This window comes from Meles meles, chromosome 2 (genome assembly GCF_922984935.1).
Source record: "Meles meles chromosome 2, mMelMel3.1 paternal haplotype, whole genome shotgun sequence".
Lineage (NCBI taxonomy): Eukaryota > Metazoa > Chordata > Mammalia > Carnivora > Mustelidae > Meles > Meles meles.
Window position 1 is genome coordinate 114,820,898 of NC_060067.1, and position 21,943 is coordinate 114,842,840.

General features: G+C 37.0%; 1 protein-coding gene across 5 annotated transcripts in view; it reads right to left on the reverse strand.

Annotated features, from left to right (window-relative positions):
* SMARCAD1 (SWI/SNF-related, matrix-associated actin-dependent regulator of chromatin, subfamily a, containing DEAD/H box 1) overlaps window positions 1–21,000 on the reverse strand; it is a 74,079-nt gene extending 53,079 nt beyond the window's left edge. For 2 of the 5 annotated variants that reach the window (XM_045992657.1, XM_045992619.1), the window contains exons 1-3: window positions 20,569–20,746; window positions 20,052–20,290; window positions 4,991–5,168 (exon numbers count right to left, since the gene is read on the reverse strand). In XM_045992657.1, coding sequence (XP_045848613.1) covers window positions 4,991–5,168; window positions 20,052–20,241 — 368 coding nt within the window. In that variant the 5' untranslated portion in view covers window positions 20,242–20,290; window positions 20,569–20,746. Of the gene's footprint in view, window positions 1–4,990; window positions 5,169–20,051; window positions 20,291–20,568; window positions 20,747–20,905 lie in introns of those variants that run through there. The other 3 variants (XM_045992629.1, XM_045992648.1, XM_045992640.1) reach the window with 3 other exon arrangements.
* Window positions 21,001–21,943: the final 943 nt, after the last annotated feature.

Consider the following 21,943-nt stretch of genomic DNA (forward strand, 5'->3'; position numbering starts at 1 on the left):
TGTAGTACTTATACTGACCAGTCTGCAGGAAATACAAGTGAGAGAGGAATAAATTCAATACCATCATGAGGAAACAATAAGAAAAAACTATTTTCATGAAGAAAAGCTTCTACTTCTTTAGTAAGTTAAAGTCCTTAAAAAAAAGGGAGAGGAGAGGACTCTTTAAGATCAAAAGAAGTTAGAAGCTTTAACATGTGAATGCAGTGGATGCTTCTTGTTTGGATCTTGGTTTGAAAAAGCAGCCATAAAACACATGAATGCAGTAGCACGTGGGTGGCTTAGTCAGTTAAACGTCCAACTCTTGGTTTTGGCTCAGGTCATGATCTCAAGGTCATAGGATCAAGCCCCACATCAGGCTCCACACTCAGGGCCAAGACTGCATGTCCCTCTCCCTATGTTCCTTCCCCTAATTGTGTTCATTCTCTTTCTAATAAATAAAATCTATTTTAAAAAAATGAATATAAAAGGGGAATTACATGATATTAGAGAACTGTTCATTGAGTGGTACTGGGTTCTGGGGAGGAGAAAGACGTATCACCAAGTATTACCGGTAGAAATGTTGGAATGTCCATAATTTAAAGTACTCCAGGCCAATAATAATAATAATAATAATAATAATAATAGATGAAACAATGAAACAAACAAGGAAAAATATTAACAAATGTTAAGTCTAGGTGGTACATAAATGGATGTTCATTGTCTATTATCTTGTTTTCTTGTATGCCTACAGATTTAAAAATAAAAGAAAAAAATCTACAAAAACAAAAGTTGACTACTTTGTGTTTTTTTATCTGGTCTCAGATAAAGTTCTTCCTTTTTGTTGAAGGTAAAGTCCCCTCTTACTGCTAAGGGATTCCTGCCCTTTCTGGTTCTTACAGGACCCTGTTTCAACTATCTACTATGTTCTCTCCCCAATCTCCTCTCTCTCCCTGAGCTTTTCTTTCCAAGCCTACAATGGGCTCAAGACTGCATTAACAAGTTCAATGTGCCAGGAACTCTAGGAACTGTGGAAACAAGCACTGAAATAAGCAAATCCTCCTCTCCTTCACAAATTTTATAAAACCAATTATCTACTTGCTCATTTCCTATACAGTTCTCCTCTCAATGTTTTATTACCTTTTGCCACATCCATTTCAGTGAAATTGTTCTTACCCAGGCAATAATATCTTCTAAAATGTCAAATATAATAAAAACCTTCATTGGTTTTCTACTCTTCCGTAGTCCCATACACTGCTACAAATCTCTGAAAATCTGGCTCCACACCTATCCTCACCCCATGAGTTTTGCAACATTAGTACCTCAAATTTTCCTTTACCTCTCCACCTGCCTGTCCTTAATGTCTAAAGAAGGCTTTTCTTCCTTGTTCACATTTGTGAATTGCTGGTGTTTCCTAGGATTCTACCTTCAGCTCCTTCTTGTCTATTAATAATTCTTAAAAGATTTCATCAACTGCCAGTTTCTATTATTGACAAAAGGGGGGGGTGATTTTGCCCCAAGAGAACACCTGGCAATGCCGGGAGACATTTTTGCTTGTTCTAAGGAGGTACTACTAGCATCTAGTGAGTAGGGATCAGAGATTCTGCAAAACATCCTGCAATGTGCAGAAAAGAAGCTTGTCAAAGAATTATCTGCCCCTGTCAACTTCAAGATTAAGAAATGATGATAACCAAAATGGCCCGTTCATGAGTACTGATTATAACCATGTAACATTCACACAGTGCAATACTACAGAGTATGAAAAAGAATATAGGTTTCTATAAACTGATACTATTTCTAGGATATATACCTAAGTGAATAAAACAAAGACCAAATGAGTATGTGTATGTGTGTGTGTATATATATATATGTATATACATATATACGCATTTATGTGGGGTGCTATCTTTTGTGTAAGAAACAAGAAAAAGAGGGGCACCTGGGTGGCTCAATCAGTTAAGTGTCCAACACTCTGACTCTTGATTTCAGCTCAGGTCATGATCTCAGGGTCATGAGATTGAGCCCCGAGTCAGGCTCTGCACTGAGCATGGAGCCTGCTTAAGATTCTCTTTTCTACTTCTGTCCCTCCTCTACCCCACATGGATGTGCACTCTCTCTCTTAAAAAAAAAAGGAAGGGGAAGGGAAGGGAAGAGGAAGGAAAGAAAGGAAGAAAGTAAGAAAGAAAGAAGAAAAATATACATGAAAGAAAAAATATGATGAAAAAGTAAACTGGTTAGTTCTGAGGTGAAAGACAGTAGGTATTACAAGAAAAGGGAGAGATATAATAATTTTCTAAGCACATTCTATTTAGAGTTTTGATTTCTGAAATCTTCTTAATATTTTAAATATTCCAAAGTAAAATTTAAAAGAGGGATAAGGAAAAAACCTTAAAAGGAATACAAACAGAAATTAATGAACTGAACTATATTTCAAACAGAGAAAACATTAAATAATACAAATACTTTGACCAAATACCTTCAGTCTAAAGACAAAACAAACCTATAAACAAATTCTGAACTCTATTTAGTACGCTTAATGGTCAAATGGTATGATCACAGCAATTCTGAAACTATTTTATCAATACTGGATAACTGAACAAGAAACTAATGTTGCAAGAAGCCAGAATTCTCAATGTCAGAAAAGGAGATATAGAAGAGCCAAGGAAAAGCCCTATAGGGATAGATTAGAATTAAAAGTTATCATTAAAAACTCGTGATTTAAAAACGCACAAAAAAAACAACACACACACATTCCCCTCATATTTCCTAGTCTGTACAGCTGAAAAGGGCAATGACATAACCCCTACCTCGCCCAACAGCAAAGAAAGAACACTCCTAGTCCCCAGATTTCCAAATACCATTCTCTATTAAAAGGAACCAGTGCAAAAAATAAAAAATAAAAAAATGAAAAAATATAAAAGGAACTAGTGTTTCTTGGAGAAATGGCTAATTCTAAATTCAGGCCTATGACAGGAATAGTGTTAAGTCTGGACCATCTTTTGCCAGAAGGGAAAGGCTCAAAAAACGATAGGAACCTCTCAAAGTCAGAGCCTGACTAAAAGGGCCCTAAACTGTCAAAATTTAGCAATTTTAGCACTAAAATGCATAATGACAGTAAATGAATTACAACCCACTGAAAATATAAATATCTAAGATTCCACTTTGATATTTACTTATACTATATAAATAAATGGGGAGAAATAGAAAACCCTTCTTTACATTAGAATACCAAATAATTGAAGTATAAGATCTGAAATGCTAGTTAAAATACCAGCAATTCACAACCTTCATTTGGTAACTGATTCAGGTAAGAATCATCAATAAATACTAAAACTACTGAGTGAAAGTCTGCTAAGGAATAAGATCATCACTTGGTCTCAAAGTATCTGCCAATAGATTAATCACTACAAATGGGTATAAAATAGTAACTCTATGGGAGAAAGCGGGCAGGTTTCTGAGTGACCCAAGTTCCCTTCACAGAGAAAAATTGCTATCAGTGTGCCTTGTAACATGACACACTGAGGACACAAAATCATTTATATACCATTCCTACCACTTAACCCAAATTTATTCATGAAGAAAATCAGTTAAGTACAATTGAGAAACCTCCTTAAAAAAAATGGCCTCTTAGAATCTGAGAGGCAAAGTGGGGGGTTTGTGAGTTAGGGAAGGAAAAAATGAAACGAGATGGGATCGGGACAGAGACAAACCATAAGACTCTTAATCTCACAAAACAAACTGAGGGTTGGGGGGTGAGGAGGGAGGTAGAGCGAGGGTGGTTGGGTTATGGACACTGGGGAGGGTATGTGCTATGGTGAGTGCTATGAAGTGTGTAAACCTGACGATTCACAGACCTGTACCCCTGGAGCTAATAATTCATTATATGTTAATAAAAATTTTTAAAAATGGCCTCTTAATCTTCAAAGGCCAATGATATGAGAAACAAAAAGAAGCTGAGATTCAGGTCGTGATCTCAGGATCCTGGGATTGAGCCCTGCATGGGGCTCTCTGCTCAGCAGGGAGCCTGCTTCCCCTCCTCTCTCTCTGCCTGCCTCTCTGCCTATTTGTGATCTGTCTGTCAAATAAATAAATAAATAAAATCTTTAGGAAAAAAACCAAACAAACAAAAGGGGCTGAGAAACTTTTTAACATGTGAGTGAAATAATTTATTCCTCTGCTCAATACACTCCATTCACTAACTTCCTATCTCATTCACAGTAAAAGCCAAATAGCCTATGGGCTTATAATTAAATCCCTCTTCTACCCCACTGGTTACCTTGTGACCTTAGGTGTTTCTCTCTGATTTCATCTGCCCCCTACTTTCCTTAGAAACATCAGGTATAATAACTATTCCTGGTCACTGAACAAGTTATTTCCAATGACCAGAATACTCCACTCCTGCCCCACACCCTCATATCCATATGGTTCACACTTTCTTACTCCTTCAGATCTCTATTCAAGCATCATTTTCTCAATGAAGCTTTTTTCCAACTGTACTCGTTAGAAAGCACACCCCCTACACCTGGCCCTGAACTCCATTATTTTCCTTCCCTTTTGGTCATAATATTTATTATTTGGCATACTACATTATTTGTTTACTGCCTTTCTACCTATAATACAAGCTCTGTGTCACTTCACAGAATGTGTCTAAAAAAATATTAAAATGATTTGACTCTGGGACTCAAGAATAGATCATAAAGCAATTACAGGTGATCAAAGAAAAGTACATGTTAAAACAGCTTCCGTGTTGATGGAGGGTTAAAAAATTAAATTATCTGTTCTCATTAACTTTTTATTGAAAATCAGTGTTACCCAGAAATGCACACATGCACACATACAATACCTCTCTACAGTTGTAAGGGAAAAAAATAACCAAGATGCAATAGGAAAAAGGCAGAAAAGAAAGAAAAAAAAAGAGAGAAGTCACCAAACTATTTTTCACATTAAGTAACTTTGTCTTGAAAAACCTCTTACATAGGCAAATGTAATGAATAAAATCTATTAAGCTGCTTACACTATAATCACCGTGTCTTTGTTGAATTTTTTTTCCTGAACTGTACTGGAGCAATTTGGGGAAACGATGTCTTCACTATCAGAAGACAAATCAATATATTGTATTCCTCTTTGATTCTTGAAATATGATATGCTAGCTTTTCTTTCATTTTCTGTAGTTTCTGGAACACTAGAATCTTCTGCAAAAGAAAAAGAAGGAGAAAGGCATTTTCAGCAACTTGGAAATAAATCTGTTTTTGATAATTGCAATCATATGCTAAAAATCTCTAATTTCATCACTGTTTCCATTCTAAAACCAAAAATTCCCACCAGTTTTTAAAGAAAAAATTAATAGTCAAACCAGGGCTGATGTTAAATGATCTTCCACTTTAGAGGTTAATTTACTTTCAAGACCCTAGCAGAAACTGTAAAAGAGAAGTTGTGCTTTATATTTCATCTTTTTCTCTCTGTGCTATTATTTCCTACTACTCAATTCTGGCCTAAAAGAACATGGACACTACAGCCCAAAAGACCTGTACTCCAATCCTGTCTCTTAGCCAACCTGTATAATCACTCTAAACCTCAATGTCCTCACATGTAAAATAGAGATGTTAATAATCACAGGGCTCATGTGAACATAAAATCAGAAGACATATATAAGCATTTAGTTAGACACTGGAACATAGCCCATATTCAATACACATTACCTCTTACACAAATGTGAGTGTTGTGGACTGAATTATATCCCTCCAAAATTCTTGAGTTTCAACCCCCAGGACCTTAGAATTTAACATATTTAGAGATAAGGTCTTCAAAGAGGAGACTGCTTTGGTGGAGGTCCTAATCCAGTATGAGTGATATCATAAGAAGAGAGACAAAAGATGTGCACATGAAGGGAAGGCCATGTGAGGACACAGTGAAAACGTGGCCATCTGCAAGCTATGGAGGAAGTCCTCAGAAACAATCAATCCTAGGTTTCCAGCCTCCAGACATTAACAAAATAAAGGTGTGTTTAAGCCACCCAGTACTGTATTTTGTTATGGCAGTCCTCACAAGCTAAAAATTTTGGCTCATTCAAAACAGGTGAATAAGATATCTTACCAAGGTCTCTTCTCTTCAATAGTGGAGTTCCAACATTATTATCCCAGCAAAACCACCATTCTCCCTTACACACATGAGAACGAAAAGACCACATTTAAGAAATTCATATTAAAGTAGTCAATGCCTTGGTCTAATGAATGTATTTTTTTTTTAAGATTTTATTTATTTATTTGACAGAGAAAGATCGCAAGCAGGCAGAGAGGCAGGCAGAGAGAGAGGAGGAAGCAGGCTCCCCACCGAGCAGAGAGCCCGATGTGGGACTCAATCCCAGGACCCTGAGATCATGACCTGAGCCTAAGGCAGTGGCTTAACCCACTGAGCCACCCAGGCACCCTAATGAATGTATTTTAAAGAGCAATGACCAGGGGCATCTGGGTGGCTCAGTGGGTTAAAGCCTCTGCCTTCGGCTTGGGTCATGATCCCAGGGTCTGGGGATCGAGCCCCACATGGGGCTCTCTGCTCAGCAGGGAGCCTGCTTCCCCCTCTCTCTCTCTGCTTGCCTCTCTGCCTACTTGTGATCTCTATCTGTCAAATAAATAAATAAAATCTTAAAAATAAATAAATAAAAAGCAATGACCAAATGAATCTTTAGTTCAAAGGTGTCAGTGTAAAAAATTATCACTTCCATTAACTACTTTCTAAGTCAGAATCAAGTCCTCAAGTGATACACATTTTTAATCCTCACAATAATCCTGAGGGTACACATTATATGGCCAGTTTATAGATAAACTAGGTTTAGAGAAAGCAACTTGTCCAAAGTCATGTGGGATGGGGGGTAACAAATTTGAAATCCATGTGTAAAGGTCTAAATCCTCATACTCTAAAACTCTTAGACCATCCCCAATACCTGTCACAAAATGATAGCAATCACTATAAAGAAGCTCTTGAAGCCATATTTGTAATTAAGATTAACCATGGCCTACATAACTACTATTCACCTGGAGGGCACTAAAACTGTATTTCTTCCTACAAACAAGTCCTATCAACACAACCTAAACACTACCAAAAAAAAACCACATTTTTTCCAACAGAAAATCCTGTAAGTGCTGAGTGAAGAACCTGGATGAAGAACTCTGCATTGGAACAAATCACAGCTCTATTAACTGCCATAAACATGATGATACTTACAAATTCTGGATAGTTATATGAATAACAAGATTACAGTCCAACTCCTATAAAGTATGAGGGTAATATGGTTTTTGCTTTTACAAAGTGTTCCTGATACATCACAAAGCATCCATAAAATTCAAAACTAGATGTTCACTGTAGCAAAAATCTCACCTAAAGCTACTGTGTATCAGTTAAACATGTTAAGTAGTGTCCTATTTTCTTATATTTTCAAAGGGCTAAGGCAAAATGATTTGGACTGTCTGCTTTTCTTTGAAGTCTCTTTATTCAAAATGAACAATAAACTTTTATTTTTATTTATTTTTGAATGATAATCTTTTTAAAGTTAGCTACTTAAACGCCTAAATGCCTGGAGGAGTCCTAAAAGATGTGTTAATGAACATTAGAACTAGAGTTTCTTGAACTTGATTACATATTCATCTTTGATTTTCTCTCATTTTTCCTCTTATTTTATACAGATAATACAAAATATACAATGAAGGCATACCAATTTTTAAAACGCATAATTAATGTGCTTAGTTAATGAGACAGGAAAAAAAATTAAGAAGTTTGGCATACTCTCCATCATGTACTCAATTACTCAGAGCTTTTACTGGTAGTATAATACACACCATCAAAAGATATACATTACATATATATACTGTATGCATTTAATGTATTATTTTGCATATTATATATTATGTTTTGTATTATATATTATACATATTATATTTTATACTATATGTAATATACATTATATATGCCTATATATCTCTACCTAAAATATACCTTAAACATGTACACAACTCTGAGCCAAGTGACATCCCCATAGCCCAAATGGTAAGTGACTAACAGAGGAAGTAGTTTGACAATATGGAGGATAAAGGAAGGTTACAGTACAACAGCATTTCTCAAACTCAGAACCCTTTGCATTCTTAAAAGCTGAACACCCTAAAGAGCTTTTGCTTATGTTGCTTATGTTGGTTATATCTACGATATCATCATATTATAAAGCAGAAACTGAGAAACTTTATAAAACTGTTTACACAGTAACAAATATTTTTATGAAAACTATATCCTCTCATTCCATCCCTCTCCTCTGAAACTAAAGAGAAGAGTGGCACTGTTTTATATTTGTAAAAATCTTTGGTTTAAGATAAGACAGCTAAATTATCCTGCTTCTGCAATTCATCTATTATACTGTTTTTGTTTAGGTTTATAAAGAAAATCATGCCTCACACAGTTATACAGTTAGGAAGAGTATTTTCATAACTTTTTTTTACAATACTATGGATATTCTTCTTTGATACTAAACCCAAATTTGACAGGTGGTAGTTTTTTTTAATGGTTAGTTGCAATGTGTAATCTGGTACCATATGAATAAACTTTTGCGTTCTATTACATTTAAACCCACTGGTCTATCTTGCACTTTAATGGACCTTTAAACCATGAATTATTTTGTAACATGGTGTGCACTGGTCATTTGAAAAATACTGGTTCACTTGCTGATTAATGTAGATCTTCCAAATACTGACATATTTCATGGTATTTTATTTAAAAAATCAGACTTATTAGTATCACCACTGATCTTGAAATATCTGAGACTGTCAAACTCACAGTCCAAAATCCGAACTTTCCTTTGAAAACAGAGTAAATGCTGCCAATTATTTCCTTGGTATCACTGTCCATTTTTAAGAAAATGTCCACACCTAAGTCTGCCTAACTATAGTTTGTCAGTCATTCTTTTAAGTAAAAATGAAAAAATGACAAGTTCAAATCAGAACTGAAACCAACTGTTCAAATGCTTTCCCTTGAAACAACCACCGTACACACTTCAGTATACAACAAAGGCTGGTTCACATTTTGTTTCACAAGAATATTAAAAAGACATCTATTGCTTAGTTGAGATTTACCCAAATTAATAATTTTTATTGCCTTATCAAAAACATTCTTGGGGTGCCTGGGTGGCTCAGTGGGTTAAAGCCTCTGCCTTCAGCTCAGGTCATGATCGCAGGGTCCTGGGATCGAGCCCCGCATTGGGCTCTCTACTCAACCGGGAGCCTGCTTCCTCCTCTCTCTCTGCCTGCCTCTCTGTCCACTTGTGATCTCTGTCAAGTAAATAAATAAAATCTTTAAAAAACAAATTCTTAAGTGAAACTGACAATGACTACTAGAACAGTTTGGAGTCTTGGCCATGATTTGTGCTAAGACACTAGCAGTTTTTTTGTATTTTGTGTTTTTTTTTTTTAAGAATTCATTTTTATTTATTTGACAGAGAGAGAGAGAGATCCCACGTAGGCAGAGAGGCAGGCAGAGAGAGAGGGGGAAGCAGGCTCCCTGCCGAGCTTGATCCCAGGACCCCGAGACCATGACCAGAGCCAAAGGCAGAGGCTTAACCACTGAGCCTGAGCCACCCAGGCGCCCCTTGTTTTTGTTTGTTAAGATTTTATTTATTTATTCGACACAGTGAGTGAGTGAGAGTGAGAGAGAGACAGAGAGCGTGTGCGCAAGCACAAGCATGGGGTATGGCAGGCAGCGAAGCAGGCTGCCTGCTGAGCAAGGAGCCTGATGTGGAGCTTGATCCCAAGATGGTGGAATCAGATAGTGACCTAAGCCGAAGGCAGCCGCTTAACTGACTGAGCCACTCAGGTGCCTGGCACCAGCAATTTTACCTACCACTGCCTTTGTACCATCAACATAGTAAAAAGGCAAGTACTACCTTAGCATTATTATGAAAGTAGTTTATCTTTAGGGATCCTAAAGGTTCACATACCACACTTTGAAAACTGATGGGATACAGTAAGAGTTTATTTATATAAAAATAGCAACCTTCCAATATAGTCAATAATTTAGAATTAAAATAATGCTTAATGCTTAGATTTGCTTATATGGACTATTTCTGGAAGTAAGCAAAAGCAAAAATAGCTAAGAGGCAATGGCCATAACGATGCAGTGATGGTTTTTGACCCAAGCCAAACAAGCACTTTGAAGCAGCAGCGCAAGAGACAGAAAACAGAAAAATACATATGAAAGAATGGTGAAACACTGAAACAATCATGAAGGCATCAGCTACTATTAAATTCTGACATTTGCTGACTGCCTTTTGCGCATAAGGCACTGTACCAAGAGGTAGGGATTATTAAGTTTAACTTGCCCTAATGAAACAAGTAAGAGCTAAGTAGCCATGCACTCAAGTAACTGTTATGAAATATGATTTGTGCCATGAGAAAGGAATAAACAAAATGCTACAGGAACATGAGTGAAAACAGCCTATCCTTTCATACACAGATCATAAAGAAATCTATTGTATTTTAGAGATAGAAGATGATTATTCTCTCATTACCAAAAGGTAATGGGAACCTACATCATTAGCATATGCAAGAACACTCCAAGGTTCCAGGGAGTTTTTCCAAACTAAATTCCACACCAACAGTATGCTCAAGAGAAGGCAATCTTACGCCCCAAATTTTTCCAGTGCGCTTGTACCCATTCTCATATCTAAGTCTACCATAAAACAAAAGAAGCCTTTAAGTCTGACTCTGGTTTCACCTTTCCAAAGGGTCCAAGATCAAGGGCCACTCAAAAACAAACAAAAATCACTACTAGGAGATTATGAGTTCACACTAAAGTAGTCCAAATTAATTTGATAGCCCATAAATAGAAGTTATCTTCCAAAGTAGAATGAAAAATACATAAACCTTTATATCTGTCCTGAAGACTTAGAAAACTGTGCCACTTCTGATCATCTAGTTGTGTTGCTCTACATGGTTCAATTCTTTAATATGGCAACTAGCTTTCAAGGCAATTCCTTTGAATACCAAGTAAAATACATCACCGATTTACCATTTTATTATTTGTTTTTATTTATTTTTTTTAAAGATTTTATTTATTTATTTGACAGACAGAGAGTACAAGTAGGCAGAGAAGCAGGCAGAGAGAGAGGAGGAAGCAGGCTCCCTCTCGAGCAGAGAACCTGATGCGGGGGCTCGATCCCAGGACCCTGGGATCATGACCTGAGCAGAAGGCAGAGGCTTTGACCCACTGAGCCACCCAGGCGCTCCTGATTTACCATTTTAAAATGTAACCAAAATAATAGATGGTAAAATCTGAGCAGCCTTAATTTCAGTGTCATAATAGAAGAGAAATACCATAAACATCTCCTCAAAGATAAATCAAACTATTTCTCTGATGCAAGCTCTAAAAAAGACAAAATACAATAATAAATACAAGACTGAAGAGTAGTTTCTGACATCATTCTAAGATGAAATAAGAGAAGAAACATCTCAGGCGTAAGCCAAAAGAAAAGATAAATGGGAAAAATGTAAAGAAAAACAAAGCCATGCTATTGTTACTGGACAGACAAAAGCATCTAACTTGAGAGACACTTTTTTTAATAAGAGAATTTAGATCTACAACAAAAAACATAACTAACATATATCTTAACTGCATACTAATGATGAAAGACGTAAACGCTACAGGATACATAAGGCAAAAAGTCAAGAGACAAATATAAGGCTTTAACTCTCTTCTCCAAGCTCTTAACAGACTGCACAAAAATAATAAAACCTACAATAATGCTTTCCAAACATTTCTGATTGGGACCCACTGTAAGAGACCCATTTTAGATTGTGACCCAAAACATGATTATTAAACATATATAACTGAAATAAAACTTTCAGAGGCTATCGGTGATATTTGATAATTTTCTATTTATTCTACTCCACTAAAAAACAGCTACAGGTAATTAGTCAAGATCCAAGAAATTGACTCTGACACAATATTTGTCATCTACAGCTTGAATAAAATTATATAAATAAAATTCATCTGTTATTTGGTATATAATTAATCTATACTTAGATTATGTCACCTTTTCAAGTAGTCTCAGTACTTTTGCAAAATTAATGGCAAATTAGGCCACAAAGAAAATTTCAGTAGATTAACTAACCAAAACAGAAATACTGTAGACCACATTCTCCAGTTGTAAAAGAGTATAATTAGGAGCAAATGTTAATAAAAACACTGAAGCAAAATTTCAGCCACTTGGAAATTTAAGAAAAAAAAAGCCATAGAAACCACTTCTTTGAACTTTCAAGTCAAAGAAGAAGAAAAAAAACAACACCTTTAAACTACAAGAGTTAAAGTAATGGGTAAACAAATATTAAACTAAAGAAGTAGGGGTGCCTGGGTGGCTCAGGTGGTTAAGCCTCTGCCTTTGTCTCAGGGTTCTGGGATCAAGCCCCACATTGGGCTCTCTCCTCAGCTGGGAGCCTGCTCCCCCCCCCCCCCCCGGCCTGCCTCTCTGCCTGCTTGTAATCTCTGTCAAATAAATAAATAAAATCTTTAAAAAAAAAACTAAGCTGAAGTAGTAGATTAATGGCCTATAAGATGCAAATATACATGAGAATTTAGACTATATTGATGTCTGTACCATCCTTTCTTTAGTCTTTATAATATAAATTCTAGATGAGATTTAAGAGTAAAATAAAAATCAACACAAAACCTAACTCAGATCCATTCGTTTGGCTATCAAAACAAATAAACAAAAAAAACAAAAAAGAAGGTAACAAGTGTTAGCAAGGATGTGGAGAAACTGGAACCCTTGTGCACTGCTTGTGGAAAAGTAAAATGGTTCAGGTATTAATGGAAAACATGTGATGATTTCTTGTATGATCTATCAATTCCATTTCCAGGTATATACCCTAAAGAAGCGACAGCAAGGTCCAAAGAGGTATTTGTACACACATTTCATGGCAGTAATAAACATAATAACCAAAAGGTAGAAGCAACCCAAGTATCCATCCACAGATGAATGGATAAACAAAATGCAGTATATACATACAATAGAATGCTTTTGGCCTTAAAAAGGAAATTCTGATACATGCTACAACATGAATGAATCTTAAAGACCTTATGCAAAGGGAAACCCGTTAAAGAAAGACAAATCCTGCATGACTCCACTTTTTTATGTACCTAGAGTAGTCAAATTCAGAGACAGAAAGTACAAGGGTGGTTATGGTTACTACAGGCTGGGGATAGGAGGGAAGTGTTTAATGGGTACAGTTTCATTTCTGCAAGATAAAAGGAGTTCTGAAGATCAACTAAACAATAATGTAAATGTACCTAACACTGTCATGATTTGTATAATTAATAGTTAAGATGGTAAATTTCATGTTATGTATATTTTACAATTAAAAATAAAATTAACATAGATGTGCTAGAACAAAATACACATGAAAATATTTATAATGTGATATTAAGGAATGCCTGTCTGATCAAGACCTAAATCCTAGAAGCCATCAAAGAAATGAATGAACAAACTGACCACATGAAAATGTAAAATTTCTTAGTGACAAACAAGGAATAAAAAGAATAAAAAACTTACAAATCATTTATCAGAAAAAAAAAACGGAACACAGAAAAAGTCCAGAAGACTAATACCTTTACGAAAACACAATTAACCTTAAAGAATAAAAGTAAAGCAATTAAATTCCCTGGTAAATATAAGAAAGGTTTGTAAAATTTTAGCCTAGTATGAAAAAGCAGACATCTAAACACCAAGCTGTAGTCTGGCGCAAAGTGGTAAAACTGTGTATGGTAACTTGGCACTTATTAAAATATTACTAATATTCACTTTAATCTGACAATTCCATTTCCAAGAATTTTTCTTCAGATTGTACACAAGCTAAAAAAAAAAAGAAGAAAAAACCCAACCAACAGATGTACATTAAGGAAACTACACGAATTGTATCTATATAAGACACTGTAGTCATTAAAAAAAAAAAAAGAGGTAAGCATAAGTAAATATTATATATATAATATAAATAAAAACAAAAACTTGGTATAGATTCAGGCAGAAAAAAAATACAAATATGAACACTGAAAATAAAGACTATAGAATATTCTTCATTATACAATACCACATATTTTACATATAACATTTTATTTTGAAGAAAATAGCTAAGCATGGAGAGTAAAAAGGTAGAGAAGGGAAAACATAGATAAAAGTATGCACTTCAGAGGTGCCTGGGTGGCTCAGTGGATTAAACCTCTGCCTTTGGCTCAGGTCATCAGCTCAGGGTCCTGGGATCCACCCCGCCTTGGGCTCTCTGCTCAGCAAGGAGCCTGCTTCTCCCTCTCTCTCTCTGCCTGCCTCTCTGCCTACTTGTGATTTCTGTTTGTCAAATAATAAAATCTTTAAAAAAAAAAAAGTATACACTTCAAATGTACTTAAGATTTTTACTTAAGTGTGAGTACTCATTGTACTTTCTTCTATTAGAATTATTTAGCACTTAGCCTTCTACCAAGTACTGCTTGTCAACTAACACTCGCAGACATTAAGAAACCACAGTAACTATCCAAAGATACAGGGATGATTCCCATTTTGGTCACACACACTTAAAAAAAAAACCTGAGTATCACCCAATGGTTACAGAATCATGATGCTAAAATGATACATCTGGCTCCATTATTCAAAGGATCATAACCGTTTTACTGCTTGCAGGGACTTCAGAGAACATCTAGGCAAAGGAAATTGAGTCCAAAAATGTTAATGTCTTACCTGAGATCACACAACCTATATGACAGAACAGTGCTCTCTGGAAAGCTTTCTTTCTTTCTTTTTTTTTTTATTAACTGGAATAATCTTTTTGATTAACTGGAATAATTTTAAAATTTTCTTATTAAGGGGCACCTGGGTGGCTCAGTGGGTTAAAGCCTCTGCCTTCAGCTCAGGTCATGATCCCAGAGTCCTGGGATCGAGCCCCACATCGGGCTCTCTGCTCCGCGGGGAGCCTGCTTCCTCCTCTCTCTCTGCCTGCCTCTCTGCCTAGTTGTGATTTCTCTCTGTCAAATAAATAAAATATTAAAAAAAATTTTTTTTCTTATTAAACAACTGTTACTTTCCACATGACCACCACACTGAAATGGTAATCATTTTAGAATACTGAATGTATTTCACTAGGGAAAGAAATTAATCAAGAATTTACTATAACTTTCCTCCATTCCAACCACAAAATAACTGATTAACCCATTTACTTTTATCACTTTTTCTCTCCAGGTAAAATGTGTCTCTATTTCTTTGCAACATTAAATAGTCTAGCTGTGCATCTGTTCCCATGCCCTAGATGCCTGTCTTCAGATACCTCCCCTCCCTTCATCCTTTCCCTCTCCATTGGCTTCTTCCCCTGGGCCAATAAATATGCTGAACTTTCAATACTCCTGAAACATCTTCTTTTGACACCACTGTACTGTCAAGCTGTTTTTCTCTTTTCCTTCTTTAAAGACTAGCCTTCACTTCCCCACCTTTCTACTGAAACTGTCTGTTAAAGGTCAACAATAACATTTAATTTCCAAGGAAAGTGGTCTCTCATCAGTCCACATCCAAGTTGACTTATCTACAGTATCTGATAGTGTTCACTATACACAAAACTGGAAACTTGTCTTTCTTTAGCTTTCGGAGTACTATCATTTTCTATGACTATTCAAGTCATCCTTTATTATCTTCATTGTTCTGTCTTCATTTGTTCACCACTACATGTTGAAATTTTTCACTATATGCCTTGCTTGGGGATATTTTTTGTTAACTGCCACAATGATGACCCTTCCAAAGTTGATTTGGAAGGTTCCAACCATCTTCGAGCTACAAACCTAATGTTCAATCCTCCACTAGACCTCATTTCTGAAACAGGTGACCTGAACTCAACATGTTTAAGTATCTTTCTCCTAAATGCACTGCCTAATTCAGTTAATAGTGCCCATCACCCAGCTGTCTAAGCAAGAAATATGAGTTACTTCAAACCCTCTACATTTAACTGATCACCAAATACTATCAAATACTGAAATATAAAACTTCTCTAAAATGCCTCCTTTATCCTACTATCATTTTCCTACATTTAGGCTTCAATTAATTCAACAGCTTCATCAACAGTCTTCCATGCTGAAATGCTCTCTGGTGTGTACCAAAAAAAGTCCATCCTTCCTGGCATAGCATATAAAGGCCCCTTACAACCCAGCGGTTTACACGTCTATCTTCTCAGTTTCATCTATACCTACCTAAACTGCCTCTTCCACAGATAACCTCCCTTCTCACAGACGTATCACTCTCCTAAACAATGTATATTTTCTTTACCTGTTCACGAAAAAAGCACTGATTCATTGTTTAGGGTTCACTCAAAGTTACCTCTCTGTGACTTTTCCTGACCCTCTCCAGGAAAAGATAATCATTTCTGAGTTAGATTGTGATTCTACACTGTTTAATATTTTCCCGAGTTATTACACTGTACTATTTTACTATATATACTTATATGTCCCTTCCTCCTGGTGTTCCTTGAGATCAAGCTTTGCTCTTATTTTTACTCTTTATGCATAAAACATAGTAAGTTCTCTCCTCTCTCACTCACGTACCTTTATTTTATTCCCTTGAAACCCACTGTGCTCTCAAAAAGGTCAAAAGAAAAAAATGTGGAAGCAAGCAATAACCATTAATAATGTGACACCATGAGGGCAAAATAAACACGAGAGGGAGAGGTGCCCACAAGTTAAGTGTATGCCCTCATATCCAAAGGCTAGGTGAAGGAAGACTATCCTGCGTCAAAAGCAGTTTCAAGTTAGCATGGATGAAGAAGCCTGATGGCTAGGGGCTGTTTCAAGATCATAAAGAGGAAGGATACTTCTAAAAATTTGTACAAAGTACTAGTATTGCCCACTTATCACCCAATACTCCCTCCTTCAATACATATTGACTAAGAGCTTACTATGCACCAGTCACTGCTCTAAGCAATGGTGAACAGAAAAAAGTCTCTGCTCACATGCATCTTATATTCTAAGAAGGGAGACACAAATATATAGAATCATGTTAGGTAGAAATAAAATACTACCCAGAAAAACACAGAAGAGTAAAGCTGAGGGCGGGGAAGGTATTGCTATTTCAGAGAGTGTGATCAAGGGAAGGGCTTCTAAAGACAGTAAATTCATCACTAAGCCCAGAGTCATATGCACTTATCAGCAGGCAGGGTCTTGGACGAAGAAGAGCGAAGACGAAGAAGGAAAGACTGCACTATCCTTGGCATATTTAAGAAAAGGTGTGGCTGTGGCACAGTAACTGAGAGAGAGTGGTAGGAAATAAAATCTTAATTTATATTGGTAAAATTAAAAGAGCTAGCTAAAAATGTCGTTGATAGGTAATTTCTACAATTTCCACTCTATTTAAGAAATAGGTGATTTAGACCTGATTTAGACCCTAACACTCTATTGTAAATAAGCAAATATAGCATTACACACAACAGCAAAATAAGAAGTTAGCATATGATGATAAAGGAAATAAGGTCAAAAACCATATCCCACCAATGATTCCCTAATCTCTAGTCAGGAGCCTAAACCAGCTTCAGTATTTTGTCCTTTATACAGGCTCAAGCTCCAACACTCAATTGAGAATTCCCCACCTCTATGCTAAGTTGCTTTAGGTCTCGTCCAACATGCTAAACTGGGGACAGGACATTTTTTATTTGAATTTTTAAAGGCATGCCCAATGGGTCAGAATGGGTACTTTACACCTATTCTGATGTACAAAACTACCATTTTCTTAATTAGATTTTTTAAAGATTTTATTTATTTGACAGAGGGAAAGAGCGAGAGCACACATACACACACACAAGCAGGGGCAGTAGGTGAGGGAGAAGCAGGCTTCCTGCTGAGCAGGGAACCCAACACGGGAATAGATTCCAGGACCCTGGGATCATGACCTGAGCAGAAGGCAGATCCTTAACCGACTGAGCCTCCCAGGTGACCCTGAACTAAAATTCTTATTTATCTCATTCTTCCCATAGATTTGGTTCTAAAACTTTGCCCTTTCTTTCTTTGAAATCTCTCATCTCTCTTTTTTCTCCACTCCTACTGTTATTTCTACTTCCAAAATGAATTATCTCCCTTCAAAACTTACCTTCTAACAAAGTATGGTACTCAGGGCTGCTAGACTGATTTTTTTTTAACAAAACAACTTTCATCATTTTACCCTTCTATCTGTGAAGGCTTTAATGGATCTCTTGTACCTACAATGTAAAACCAAAACCTAGCCTTTGGTTTTAAGATTCTCTCAATTTTACAATAGCAACTACAATCATCTTTTCTTAGAGCTCTCTATTCATAGTAGGATGAATTCTCACCATTTCCAGAACAAACTTAATTTTCGTATTTCCCAATGTTATTAAGACTAATCCTAAATGTAACCTCAGTTTATAAGAGAAATTTACACATGAGGAAAAAAAAAATCACAATAAAGATGAATGAAATCTCCTTAAACGGGGGAAAAAAAAAAGTACAGCAGCATCTCCTGATTAGAAGAAACAATTAAGAATTTCACATTATTTATAATGATAAATAAAATATTCCCACTGTGTTCCAGTTTACAAAGTGCTTTTTATCCTAAAGATGAAAAAATGTTAATCTCAGATTTTAATTTGTCCAATATCCCATTTAACTGAAATGAAGCAGTAGAGACTTCTAAGGATTCAAAATCCATGCCTACATGCTGGCCTTCCCAGCCCTCTCTAACTCCTTAAGACACAGAATCATATTTATTATTGGAATATTAAAGTACCTGGATATCTACACATTAACTACAGCATGTTATGCAAAGTAAACACCTATTGAAAGAATGAACAAAGAGACAGCACTCCTAAGCTTCAGTGGTTCCCCACAGAATCTGGATGAGTTCAGAACCCTTTATACAACAAAGCCTTTCAAAATTAGGACTCCCCATTACCACACAATTCAACCCACCAAATCATTCCAGCATGTTCCAATTACACCCAAAGATTTTTAAATGTCATTCAAATGATAATGTGTAGGGAGTCTGCCATCACTGGTACAATTAAACAGAAGACTAGCAAATAAAATAAAACACCAACAATAATGGCATACTTATTACCAATCTTGTCAGGGCCACATCAGCATAAAAGCTACTTGGGAAATATTGAGTTTTGCATTAAAAAAGGTATCACTAAAATAAACATTAAAAGAAAACTTCTAATATTCCTTCCACCCTTCATAAGAAACTGCAGTGTAAACAATTAAAAAGTTTATGCTCAGGAACTAGACTGACTGGATTTGAGTTCCAGGTTTATCAAATTCCTAACAACTTAACCTCTCTGGGTCTCATTTCTGCAAAATGTGGGTATCATCTTGTAGGCCTGCCATACAAATCAGATGAGAGAATATGAAACATAGCACAGTGCCTAAAACATAAGAGGTCAAATATGTCCTGTTCACTGTTCAAAGAACACAGACTAAGATGGCAATGCTAATTTTTGGCTTCCTCTCAAATCCCATTGTCTGGGACAATCTGCTGAAGAGGTTAGAAATGGTTCTTTCACCTTGAAGAATACAAATTACTCATTCGCACCCTGGGGATCTTCAGGAAGTCAAATATTGGCAAAATCTGAATGAGATCTGCTCTTCATTTGTCCAGAGGTTGTCTTCAAGCACCCTGAGTCTAAAGTCTTGTTCATAGTAAGTGAGCAGTGTTTCTTGGAAAAATACTGAGATGTAAATACCTGGCCAAATAACAGACTCAAAGTCTACATCATTAGTCTGAATCACCTAGTTTCTCTTCCAGAAGCAACTACTCTGACCTAAGGATGACCTAAATTCAGATACCAACTTCCATCACTGGGTCATATTCCAAGAACTTCATACAAAACTGAAGAAGCCACAGATTTTCAGTTCATGGCAGGTATATGGTGCCTCTGGCAGCAAAGCGGTATTTTAAAGGGCAAGGTAGAGGACAATGTATTAATATGTATTATACCAAGAATATTAGAATTTCTTTCTCTCAAAAAATACCTTTTGATGCTACATCATTTTGCAACATTGTAACTCACCTGTTTTTTCAGTTATATCTGAATCAGGTGTGCCTGCCCTGCTAACTTCCCCTTCAGCATTCTCCTCTTCAGCACTAAGAGAAATTGGTGAAGAAGGGCCAGGCTGGGTGGGTTGAGGGGTTGCTTCGGGCACTTCCTCAATCTTACTCCTTTTCTCAAAGCGAAAACGGTCCAAGTTGAAAAGATTCATATTGGCAGAAACCACCACCCTGTGGAATTAAGAGCTTTAAATGAACTATCTGCAGGAAGAAAATAAAAAGAGAAAAAGAGGCCATGAAAACAATATAAAATACAAAGCCTTAGCAGTTCATTCCCAAGGCAATTAAGAGCACGAAAACATGGCACAGGATGACTATTATGGCTGCGCCTCATTGTTAGGCCACAATAATCAGAAGGTGGACAAGAGTATCTTTTTAAAAATTTCCACTGCTCTTTCTACTCCCCTTCGTCTCCCCCCTCCCCGTCCCGCCCCTCCTTCCTCGAACCACACGCTGACCCTCGTGCAACCTCCTCTTACCCCAGCACGCGCAGGCACGTTCCCCACTCTAACCCCCCTGCGGGCCGCGCGCCCGCCCACAGTGAGAGGCTCCCTGCACTACGGTGCTCCCTGCCTCGAGAAAGGACGTGCCAGGGCCCGCGCCTCGATACTGCGGGGACACAAAGGGGCCAAAGAAGGGGAGCGGCGGAGGCCGTGCTGGCGGGCACCCGCCCGGAAGTTGACGCGGCGCGATCCCAGCTGAGAGGAAGCTGATAGGATCAAGAAAACATAGGGAGGGTTCAGAGGTGGGGAGTGTGCTGCGGCATCACTTTTTTAATGCTCCCTCGCTCGCCCTCTTTCTTTCTATAGTACTTACAGTCCTGCAGGCTCGATGCGATGTAACAAAGGTTGAAAGAAAAAAATAATTCCTGGCGGGGGGGCGACGGTAGCCGGGCCGGGACCTTCCAAAACGGAGAGCCCAAACAAGCGCGCGGTGATGACGCAACACGCAGCTTAGGCTTTTTTCTTTTCCAGCGACGCGCGAGCGGAAGAGGTCTAGGCGCGCGCTGTTGCCATGGTAACTCGTACCCGCCTCAACGCCTGGGAAGCGCGCTTCTGGCCTGTTTCTTCAGGTTAGCAAGAGTTGTTAAATAGAACAATGATAAATTGCACAATAGCAATAACATAATAATAAATAACATGACATTTGAAACAATATAATATTTTGTATAATGTATACATAGTATGATGGCAATAGTGTGCTAGATGTTTTACATGAATAATCTCAACCCTTACAAGAAGCCTTTTTTACATAATAAGAAAACTGAGGCCTGCAAATGTTAAACAGTAAGAAGTAAAAACCCGGGTTGTGTTGAGCTTCAGAGCTTATGAACTGCCTCTCCACCGTTGACTGGATTATTCTTAGAGTGGAATATGACAATTCACCTATCTTGACGGAAATACTATCTTAAGGATATTTACCCTTTTTGTTCTAACATTAGGCTGAACAGGCAGTTTTCTGTTTTAATTTGATTCTCTGGTTGGCATTTCCCTTAAAGAGAAATCTACTACAAATCATTATTCTACCAAAAAGGCTAGTCATTGTAACTTAAATTGGCATTCTATTTTATAAATCAGTGTTTTGAACTGTATAATTATAACACGAACCCAGTTTTATCAAATGCGGGTACACTTATAAAATTAAATGTCTAGACCCATAAATTCAGGATCAAAGCCTGAACAAGTGTGATTTCATTATAGCTACTTTTTTTTTTTTTAAAGATTTTATTTATTTATTTGACAGGCAGAGATTAAAAGTAGGCAGAGAGGCAGGCAGAGAGAGAGAAAGGGAAGCAGGCTCCCTGCTGAGCAGAGAGCCCGATGTGGGACTCCATCCCAGGACCCTGGGATCATG